Source organism: Lycium ferocissimum, chromosome 3 (genome assembly GCF_029784015.1).
Source record: "Lycium ferocissimum isolate CSIRO_LF1 chromosome 3, AGI_CSIRO_Lferr_CH_V1, whole genome shotgun sequence".
In the NCBI taxonomy this organism is placed as follows: Eukaryota; Viridiplantae; Streptophyta; class Magnoliopsida; order Solanales; family Solanaceae; genus Lycium; species Lycium ferocissimum.
In genome coordinates, this window is record NC_081344.1 from 29,068,611 (window position 1) to 29,080,010 (window position 11,400).

At 34.7% G+C, this 11,400-nt stretch overlaps 1 protein-coding gene across 3 annotated transcripts; it reads left to right on the forward strand.

Annotated features, from left to right (window-relative positions):
• The first annotated feature begins 439 nt into the window (after positions 1-439).
• Positions 440-9,432, forward strand: LOC132050153 (protein DETOXIFICATION 40-like). 3 transcript variants are annotated; one of them, XM_059441235.1, is made up of 8 exons: positions 587-636; positions 716-802; positions 1,484-2,115; positions 2,218-2,274; positions 4,051-4,289; positions 5,292-5,410; positions 5,849-5,935; positions 9,039-9,432. In XM_059441235.1, the coding sequence occupies exons 2-8, from the start codon at positions 800-802 to the stop codon at positions 9,105-9,107; spliced, it is 1,206 nt and encodes a 401-aa protein (XP_059297218.1). In that variant the 5' UTR covers positions 587-636; positions 716-799; the 3' UTR covers positions 9,108-9,432. The 3 variants fall into 3 exon arrangements, with proteins under 3 accessions (XP_059297217.1, XP_059297216.1, XP_059297218.1); XM_059441233.1 differs by having other exon boundaries at positions 444-802; XM_059441234.1 differs by lacking the exon at positions 5,292-5,410 and having other exon boundaries at positions 440-802.
• Positions 9,433-11,400: the final 1,968 nt, after the last annotated feature.

Genomic DNA, 11,400 nt, shown 5'->3' on the forward strand with positions numbered 1-11,400 from the left:
AGAGAATATTTTAGTCATATGATTGATTTGCTATATCGCCAGTTGAAAAATATTTATACTAAATTGATTTTAAAAAGTTAACAACTTTTTATCTAAAAATATATATATATATATATATACACTTTAAATAAAAACATAAAAAGACATTTCGAAAAAAATTAAGGCCTCATCATATAATTTCGCTTCAAGCCACCAACTTTGTTAAGCCGCCGTTGTCTAGGGTAAATGGTGGAAAAAAAATTATAGTCTGCAATTGATATGATATAATTATAGTCTTTTTTTTTTTTTTTTGGTAGTATCTATTTGTATGGAAGCTCCTAACTTAAATTCTTATTACAGTATATTCGAAATAATAAGGAACAATAAAATAATAGTATCAATTTATCTACTCCACATCATGCTTTCATGTCAGCTATCTCCTATAAAATTCTAAAACAAACTCTTTTATTCACAAATATATATATCTCCAACCTTAGGACTCTTTCATAAAACCTTAGGCATGGGTGAGCCATCTCAAGATAAGGGGCAAAGGGAACCTTTGCTAGAATCTGAGCAAATTAGTTCTGAACTTGAAGAAATACTATCAGACACAAGCTTGTCACATATTCAACGGTTTGGACGGGCCTCTGTTATAGAGTTGAGAAATCTCTTCAGTCTAGCAGCTCCAGCTATCATTGTTTACTTGCTTAACAATGTTACTTCAATGTCTACACAGATTTTCTCTGGTCATCTTGGTAATCTTGAACTTGCTGCTGCTTCCCTTGGTAATAGTGGCATTCAACTTTTGGCCTACGGTGTCATGGTAATTATGTTCCCCCTCACCACCATTAATGCTTTATAAGTATTGTTTTGCAACTTGAACTTTATTACTTCTCCGTTGTCCCAATTTATGTAACACCTTTTTGGATTCGAGAGATAAATGAGATTTTCGTTGACCCCAATTTTTGCTTATGCTTTTAAAGTAAAGATAATAGTAAAACAAGCGACCTAAATTATCACTTTTTCATGAGTTTTACACCTCGACTATTAACTGTGCCATTTTCATACCTGAACTATCATTGTATTACGACATATCTAGTTGAGTAGATGATGATAGTTCAGGTATGAAAAGAGAACAACTGATGGTTGGTCTATCAGCTTTGAGGTGTTTGTTTTAATATATAGATGGTAATAATTCAGATATGAAAAGAGAAAATTGATAGTTGGGGTGTGAAACTCATGAAAAAATGATAGTTCGGGTGTTTTTGACCTTTAACTCTTTTAAATATTTTGAATTGTTAATTATTGTGACTTATACATAGTACGTCTTATTTAGTTTCCAAATATATAATTTTTTTTTTTAAAAAAATTATATGTGCAAATTCACAATCAAAATTAAAAAATTTGACTCTTGAAATCTGAATTGTGCCATGTAATTGGGACGGAGGGAATAGTGAATTTTTTTCCCCCACTTTTATACTTACAACAAACTACATGGGAGCAGCTAGGAATGGGAAGTGCAGTGGAGACATTATGTGGGCAAGCATATGGAGCACACAAATATGAAATGCTTGGAATATATCTCCAAAGATCAACTATCCTTCTTATGTTGACAGGATTACCCCTTATGGCAGCTTATTTATTTTCTAAGCCAATCTTGATTTTATTAGGACAATCCAAGAAAGTTGCATCTGCAGCAGCACTATTTGTCTATGGTTTAATTCCCCAAATATTTGCTTATGCTGCCAATTTCCCAATCCAAAAGTTCTTGCAGGCTCAAAGCATTGTTAATCCTAGTGCATATATAGCAGCCGCGACATTAGTTTTTCACCTTTTCTTAACATGGCTTGTGCTTTATGTATTTAATTGGGGATTGTTTGGTGGAGCTTTGGTTTTGAGTATTTCATGGTGGATTGTTGTGATTGCACAATTTGTGTATATTTTGTGGAGTGATCGATGTAAGAAAACATGGACTGGATTCAGCATGCAAGCATTTTTTGGATTGTGGGATTTCTTCAAATTGTCTCTTGCTTCAGCTGTGATGTTGTGTTTGGAGACTTGGTATTTTCAGATTTTAATTTTAATTGCCGGTTTGCTTCCAAATCCAGAAGTCGCATTGGACTCTCTAGCTGTTTGGTAAAACGTTACTTGCAAATTTAATATTTGTGTTCATATTTGATTGTTTCTAATTTCTTAAACTTGCTTGGTTTAATGATAAATAACTAATTTGTAATGCAGTACGACAATTTTAGGGTGGGTGTTCATGATATCTGTTGGCTTCAATGCAGCAGCAAGGTTAGTCATTAATTCCTGAGTGCTTGATATTACGTATGCTTCATTTTTATCATGATGATAAATGTGCTTGGAATTGTTTTTAGTGTTGTCAAAAGTTTAAACCACAACTCGTTATTAGGGGTGTCCATGATATAGTTCGATCTATTTTAATTTCTTAGAAATATATCATGCCAATTTTTTGATTAATTTTTTAAGATAACTAAAATTAGACTTTCTTGAACCATTTGGATGATCTTCATTGGCTTTACTAATCAGGATCTATTTTGTTTGACTAAACTTGATACATTATTTAATTAATTACATTTTTCTCTTAAATTATAATTTACTACAACTTATAAAATTCATACTAAAAGGGTCTAGAAACTGATATTAGTGCCTTGATGAAATGAGGAATACTAGCTTTTGAACCATGTTGTGATTTTTTTAGTACATTATCCTTTGTTATGTTAATCAGTAATTGTTATTATATCATTTAAAATAGATACTTATAGTAACTTAAATTGATAAGTAAAAGAAGAATTGAGAAGATTTAATTGTTGATGTATCTCAGTAGAATTAATCAATTTCATTCGTCCTCGTCTAATTAAAAAAAGTTCCATGCAACTCGAAAAATATACTATATGAAGTCAAACTGAAAACTACTCCCTCCGTTCCATAATAAGTGGTATTTTAGGCTTTTCATTTTGTTTCAAAATAAGTGGTGTTTTAGGATTTCAAGAAGAAATTGATCATGTTCTTCAAACTTACAGTTATTTATATTCAAGAATCATTAAGTAGCTTTTCTTTTTATAGGCATTAATTAGGGGTATGTTAGTAAAAACACTCATAATTTTTTAGGAGTGAGTAATTTCTTAAGAGGTGTGCATAAGCTAAAAACACCATTTATTATGGAACGGAGGGAGTAACTTTAATGGCATCCAATAAAATCAAAACAGTAATGACAATAATAAATTATCACTAGAAATAAATTGTTGCTATCTCTTTGGTTTATGAGATAAGGTAAAGTCGAGAGAATATATACAGACTTCATTTGATGCGTCATCCATAGAATCCCACAATCTAAGGACGCCAATAGTCCACGAATACACGTGTATCTTAAAGAGGAATAAGGCAAGTTATTGCAGGACCAATAATAAGAATTTCAAGAATTACGTCATCGAAATATCGGACAAAGTCACAAAAAAACTGATCCTCCACCACCATGCAGGGAATCAGTGCACTCCAAAATAGAAATGCAAATGATTGATATTTGCATATATACATGTCTCAGCAATCATCAGCATGATATTTCACCATAAAGTTCTTGATGACATTAATTTGATTATATAAGAGTTTTAGTTGCTACTACTATATATCTTGATCCTAAAAACGTTCAACCTATTATATCATGTTAGGTATAATTTTTATTACTCCCTCCGTCTATATTTACTTGTCCTCTATACTAAAAATATATGTCCTTTTTTACTTATACAATTTAGAAACTCAAAACAGAATTTAACACTTAGTTCCACATTTACTCTTATTATTTTCTAATTTCTATAATCACTTACCAATGCATTTTCCAAAACATTGTATGTATTTCATTCTATTTTAGGCTTCTTAATAGGCGTGCCAAGTCAATACATGACAAGTAAAAATAGACGGAGAGAGTAGTAGGTTATTTAACACACTTCTATTATTACGAAGATTTATTTGTAATTACTTTGTAAATGCTCTATAAATATTTCTCGATAATACTGTTAGTGTATTTAACATAAACTCGTTTTAAAATGGCAGTGTGAGAGTGAGCAATGAGCTGGGAGCTGGACATCCAAAATCAGCAGCATTTTCGGTTGTTGTGGTGACATTAAGTAGTTTTGTCATTTCTGTATTCTTTGCCATTTTGGTGTTATTATTCAGACATGTGATGAGCTATGCCTTCACGGGTGGAGAAGTCATTGCTGAAGCATCCTCAGATCTTGCTCCACTCTTGGCTGTATCTCTTGTACTCAATGGTATTCAACCCGTTTTATCTGGTAAGTTTTTCTTTTATTTAATTTCGTCTTGGGAAACCAATTATTTCAATTTTTCTAAGGCATAAATAGTTGAATGTTTTTTGAACTATACCGTATCAATCTCGATGTGCTCTGTGGGACTTGATGACAAATTCTAGATATGTTTTATTCACTCACGCATGTGACTTTGTTCACGTAATAACAAATGTTTTATTTAATGAGAAAGAGATGTAAAATCAGAACGAATTTTAGTCTGGTGAAACATGACAGGTTACAGAATTATTGTTTAAGGCAGATGGCTGCTTGGTATTGTTCTTCAGAATATGATACCCCTAGCTAAGCGCAGATTCTTATGAACAGATCAGGTTTTAAAAAAATCTATATATTCTTTGCATATTTCCCGCCAAGGATTTATAATATTATTTTTAACTTTTATTAGTGGTTCGTGAAAATTATTTTCTTGACTAAACCTTTTCTAATATTTTTTCTAACTTGATGTACTATACAATTTAGCAATTAGTAGTAACTTTTTCTAAACATAATTTTGAAAGTCAATATTTGCTTTTTCAACACGAATGATCTTCTCTTCCCTAATGATTTTATAGTGATCGAAGGGAAGTTCAATATAAGAATTAAGATGCATTTGACTTCTTTTCGTGTATGAGCCCGTTTGGATTGGCTTATTTACATATTTTTAAAAAAAAAAATAAGTTGGGGTAGTCCAACTTATTTTTTTTGGCTTATAAGTATCAGATAAGCTAAATCAAATGGGCCCAATTATTTTTTTGAGCTTATTTTAAGCACAAAATGACTTTAAAAATTTGTACTTTAAAAAAAAAAGCTATAAGCCAACTTATAAGCCAATCCAAACGGGCTCTATGTTAACACATATTTTTAACTTATTGGATTATCGTAAAGGACGGATTTTTTCTTTAGTGAAGGATTGTCACTACCAGGCAAATTAAAGATTGGCATAAAATAATGTATGATTGTTAATTAAAAAGTACATGAAAATGTTTGAAGGGGTTGCTGTTGGGTGTGGATGGCAAGCGTTTGTGGCTTACGTTAACGTAGGATGTTACTACGTTGTTGGCATTCCATTGGGTGTTATTCTCGGATTTAATTTCAAGCTTGAAGCTAAGGTATTATTCCCTTTACCAGTCTTTTCACAATTTTAATTTATGTTGTTAAGTTTAAAAAAGTTACTAAAATTGTTTTGTGAATTTAATTACAATCGCCAATACAGCTAAAAAGGCAGAATCAAGTAAAAAACACTTCTTTACTTTCAAGTTTCAAAGATAATAAGCGTGAGGAATAAAATAAATAGAGACGGAGTCAAGGTTTGAAACATTTGGGTTCGTGGTTCTAATCTTTTAAGTTAATGAGTTCTAAAATACTGTAATATTTTGTACATATTAAATGTTTTTAAGATAAATATAGAGCTACGCAGATCGACCAAACTCGTAAGCTATAGTTTTGCTCCACCTCTAAATGTAAAGCAAATTATCTTTAATTGGAAATACATTTGTTTCTAATTATGCCGGATTCTGATGTTAATATTGTTTTGCTTAAATGTGAAGGGAATATGGTTGGGAATGTTAGGAGGAACAGCTATGCAGACTATCATCTTATTGTGGGTGACCTTTCGAACCGATTGGGAGAAAGAGGTACTTTTGCAAGAACTGAGTTTGCAAATTTAATTTTTTAGTTTCGAGACAGTGTTTGTTGAGCAGTTTTTTTGAAATAAAAACATGAAGGAGGAAAAGGCTAACTATTTTGAAGATCTTCTAAAGATATCTTTCCAAATATTTCAATTTTTTTGAGTTCTTGAAATACTTGAAAACTGAATTTGGAGAATTTTGAAATAAAAAAGCTAACTTTTCTTGGGTTGCAAAAACGGGTGAAAACAGTCAATCAAACACATATCTCCTCTTCATTTAAAAGCGAATTCCAGAAACTTTCTAAAACCTACCTTCCCCAAAAACTTCTGCTTCTAATTTTTTGTCAGGGAATATAATTCGAATCTGGCCCTTGATCAACCGTGACAAGTTAATTTATGTGACACATTTTTTTTTTTAATTTCTCACAAAAGAATGATACATTTTTATATTTAGAATTAATTTAACTTTGAATTTATCATTTTATCCTTAATGAGATGATTTACCACACAAATATCTATAATTTCTTTTAGATCACAATTTTCAAACGTCTTTTTTTTTTTTGGTTAAATTATATGCCCAACCAAAGTACAATCAAAATAATTGAAGGGAGTATAGTATACGCATAATCAACTATGAAGAGCTTCAATAGTAATTTAAATTTCAATGATTTAATAGAAATTTAGTAGTTTGCTTGAATATATTATGATTATTTTATAAAATACCAAGCCTCTTTTTAATTCTTTCTGATGAGGTGGAGAAGTGGACGAATAGGGAACTTTATAAGATGGCGAGGAAGGAGGCGAAGTTGGCGGTTTCGATGGCAAAAACGGCAGCTTTTGAACGCCTTTATGCTGAACTAGAAGAGAAAGGAGGGGATCAGAAATTGTTCAGGCTAGCCAAGGCGAGAGAGAGAAAGAGAGTGAGATGGAATCCAGAAGAGATCTAGCATTAGGCAATCTTTCGTTGAAAGTCATTTCAGTCATCGATTGACGTCAGCAATTCGCGAGGGTCATTATAGCCATTGGTTGATCAAACAAAAGTGAATCATCAAGGACGAGCATGGCAAAGTATTGGTAGAGGAGACTCTCATTAGACGGGGATGGCAGTCATACTTCTACAAACTTTTGAATGAAAAAGGGGACAGAGACATTGTGTTGAGAGATTTAGAACATACAGGAAGGCGTCACGATTTTGGGTATTGCAGGAGTATTAAGGTTGAGGAGGTTAAGGGTGCTGTTCGTAGGATGCGCGGGGGAAGAGCGACCGGACCTGACGTTCCTGGGGAATGTTGGAAGAGCGCGGGCCCGGCAGGTTTGGAGTGGCTGACTAGGTTGTTTAATGTCATCTTTAAGACGGCAATGATGCCCGAAGAATGGAGGTCGAGTGTAATGATCCCTTTATACAAGAACAAGGGAGATATCCAGAGTTGCAACAACTATAGAGGTATCAAACTGCTAAGCCATACTATGAAAGTGTGGGAAAGGGTGGTGGAGATGAGGGTGAGGAGAGGCGTGTCTATTTCAGAGAACCAGTTCGGATTCGTGCCGAGACGCTCAACTACGAAGTCATCCATCTTGTGAGAAGACTAATGAGCAAGATAGAGAGAGAGGAAGAGGGACTTACACATGGTATTCATCGACCTGAAAAGGCTTACGACAAAGTTCCAAGAGAGATCCTATGGAGATGCTTGGAGGCTAAAGGTGTACCCGTGGCGTACATTAGGGTGATCGGGGACATGTATGAGGGAGCCAAAACCGAGGGTACGGACGGTAGGAGGAGACTCAGAGCACTTTCCAGCTGTGATGGGGTTGCATCAAGGATCACCTCTTAGTCCATTTTTATTTACCTTGGTGATGGATGGATTGACGCGGCAAATTCAAGGAGAGGTGCCATGGTGTATGCTTTTTGCGGATGACATAATCCTTATCGACGAGACTCGTAGCGGAGTTAACGCTAAGCTGGAGGGTTGGAGACATACTCTGGAGTCTAAAGGGTTTAAGCTGAGTAGGACCAAGACAGAGTACTTAGAGTGCAAGTTCAGTGAAGCACCTCAGGAGGCTGGCTTGGAAGTGAGGCTTGGTACCCGGAGCCATCCGGAAGAAAAAGTAGTTTCAAGTATCTTGGGTCTATTATGCAAGCGGCGGAGAGATTGACGATGATGTCACACATCGTATTGGGGCGGGGGTGGATGAAATGGAGGCTTGCTTCGGAGTGCTATGTGACAAGAAGGTGCCACCACAACTTAAGGGCAAGTTCTACAAAGTGGTGGTTAGGCAAACTATGTTATATGGGGGCGGAGTGTTGGCCGATTAAGATCTCACGTTCGAAAAGATGAAAGTTGCCGAGATAAGAATGTTGAGATGGATGTGTGGCCACACCAAGAGTGACAGGATTAGGAATGAGGATATTCGGAACAAGGTGGGAGTGGCTTCGGTGGAAGACAAGATGCGAGAAGCGAGATTGAGATGGTTTGGGCATGTGAAGAGTAGAGACACAGATGCCCCAGTGCGGAGGTGTGAGAGGTTGGCCATGGATGGTTTCAGACGAGGTAGGGGTAGGCCGAAGAAGTATTGAGGAGAGGTAATTAGATACGACATGGCACGATTCTGACTTACGAGGACATGACCTTAGATAGGAGGGTTTGGAGGACCCGGTTAGGGTAGAAGGGCTAGTAGATAGTCTCGTTATCCTTCCTTATTAGTAGTCGCATTTTCGCAGTATAATTTCTTGTGCTCTGATTTCTGCTATTATCTGTTATTTCCTGTGTGCTTTGATTATCCTATGTTATATGTGTCGCTTGCGTTATTTCATTTCCATATCGCTTTGAATCTCTTAGCCTTATCTGACCTCTTTTTATGCTTTTTATTGAGCCGAGGGTCTTTCGGAAATGCAGCCGTCCTACCTTGGTAGGAGTAAGGTCGTCACAGACACTTACCTCCCTGCGACCCCACGTTGTGGGATTTCACTGGGTTGTTGTTGTTGTTTGTAGTTTAAGTTTACATGTTCGAATGGAAGTGTGTTCCTATTATTGTGTACATGTTTGTCAACGAACATGTTGATTATTCACTTTGATAAGCTAATTAAGCTCTCTTTCCTACTTTATTTACAGGTGGAGAAATCAAAGAGTCGATTAAATATGTGGCAACAGCACAGTAAAAAGCCACTGTTAAATGAATGAGAAGCTAACTGTCGAAGTAAAGCCCTTGACTAATTGTCTAATTCAATAGGACCAATGTAAAATTCCATTTTTTCGCAGAGCTTGGAAGGCCTATGCGTTTCAACAAAAACTAAACTTTATTTGAATGGTAACCTATGTAGGGTCGTCCATGGTCCGCCCATCCTCCTCCTTGTAACCACTCTATCAACAGGGCTTATAAAAGTGCCAGATCATTCGATTATATGATCTAAATTCATGAATCGTTTGATCTATGATTCTACTACTTGTACTAGTATGCGCCGATTTCTGAATAAGAACACAATATAGTCAAGCTTCTCTATAATGACATTATTAATCTCAATATTTTTTATTGTTATGGCGAAATGTTGTTACATAAAACATATATAATATAACATAATAAGAAAATAGATTCCAAAGAAAACTTGAACGTTATTGTGAAATGTTGTTCTAAAGAATGAATATTATAGAGAGGTCTCTGACTATATTTTGTTTACCAACTGAGAATGGAAAGTGCAATAGAGACATTATTTTGGTCCTTCATCGCCCCATCACCTTTGAAATCATCTAATTTCTCCAGAATTACCAGTAAAATCCTCTCAGTTCATCAATGACAAAATCTTATCAAAACCCAATCTTGAAATTGCAACTAAATTCGGATATTAACTTCTTTTTTGTTTTTTAACTATCTTTTAGTGGTGTAATTGGCATATACAAAATTTTAGAAAGAATAGAGATGATTTGGACTAGTTTGGAGTTAAAATTTCATATTTGAATAAACCGACCTAGAAAATATCACTTCGACAGTGTATATCACATGTGCATATATTGTATATCAAACACATTTTCATGGATATACATTATATACAGAGATATACAAATAGGACATATCTTATATACAAGGGAATATACACGGGATACATAGAGATGTACGCAAATATAAAACCACAATAACCACCAAAATTCGATTAAAATCACTCCAAATCTTCTCGAAATGAGCTCAAATTCTGATTTAGCTTCCCTAAGATGTTTTCAAAGTATTACACAAATATCATTTTAATTTAACAATATTTATCGAATTTTGAATTTCAAACTTCAATAATGGAATTTCTGAATTTGTTTTCATGAGTTTTCAGGTTTAGCGGCGTTAGAATCTTCCAGCTTCGCTCTCTCTCAAATGATATCGTTTCCTCCTTTGTTACTTCTCTAGTGTTCTTCGCTCTTTAGAAAAAAAATATTTTCGCTAGTGTTGGAATGTTTTGTGGTGGATGGCCGGTGGAAGAAGTTGAATGGTAATAGATTGAGGAGATTAGATGAAAATATGGTGAAGAATCTAGAGGATGACGGTGAGAAGAGTTAATATATGCACTTATCTTCACCTTGCCAATTTTTTTAATTAAAAATTTTAAACCGGACCAATAAAAGAAGAAATTGCACGGTTTTGTCTTTCAAATGGGATGCCCTTTAGTGAGGTCTTTAGTTTTTGCCCTTCAAAATTAAACTCATGTCTAGCAGGGCATAACTTCTTTTAGGGATCCGACATAACTTGTGGGATATTATAAAAAAAAATATATATATATAAACTTATGAGTGAAAAAATTGTTTGTCTTAAGAGACAAAAATTAAAGACCAGCTCAAAATAGGAACAAAAGTACAAATGACCCCCAATAAAAAGAAACAAGGCTATTTCTTGCCATTTAATGGGCAAACTGGTACTCATATGACAATTTTTCTATTTCTTTTAAGGGATTTTTTCATTTTACGGCCCGTCGGCCGAAATCAATTATGAGTGCTAGCCAAAATATATAAAGCATGTACTCATTTGCTTCGTCATTGTAGGTTCGTTCTCTCTGCCCCTCAATCTCAAGATTTTTCCAAATAATTATCGATGATTTCAAGCATTTGATGACTCAGATTGAGATCTCATTTTAGTAATTTTAACGTGAGATTTTGTTTGACTTAGTCGCAAGAAATTTTGGACAATTATTTTCTTCTCCTTCTCCTCCTCATTCTTCTACTACATACAGTGATACACATATGATACAGAAATGATACATACTGTGTATGTTTGCAGTATGATACATCCATAGTCAGTTTCAGGACTCGCCCCGGGGGCAGTGCACTGTACGCCCTGGGGCTCATGTGCGGGGCTTAGTTCTTGTGAGGCTTACGCCTTAAGCGCCCGACTGTACTCCCTAAACACGCCTAACATCCAACTCTCGGGGCTCGCCTAACATTTCTTATACAACTTATATTTTAAATTTCTTAATTAAAATCATTGGCCCTCATAATTCTT

What these genes read in the sequence shown, in the direction of transcription:
- LOC132050153 (XM_059441233.1), top strand. Translation starts at nt 500, where the DNA reads ATGGGTGAGCCATCTCAAGATAAGGGGCAAAGGGAACCTTTGCTAGAA. An exon ending in TTTTGGCCTACGGTGTCATG is followed by an intron (nt 803 to 1,483) that starts GTAATTATGTTC and finishes ACATGGGAGCAG; the next exon opens with CTAGGAATGGGAAGTGCAGT. An exon ending in GGCTTCAATGCAGCAGCAAG is followed by an intron (nt 2,275 to 4,050) that starts GTTAGTCATTAA and finishes TTAAAATGGCAG; the next exon opens with TGTGAGAGTGAGCAATGAGC.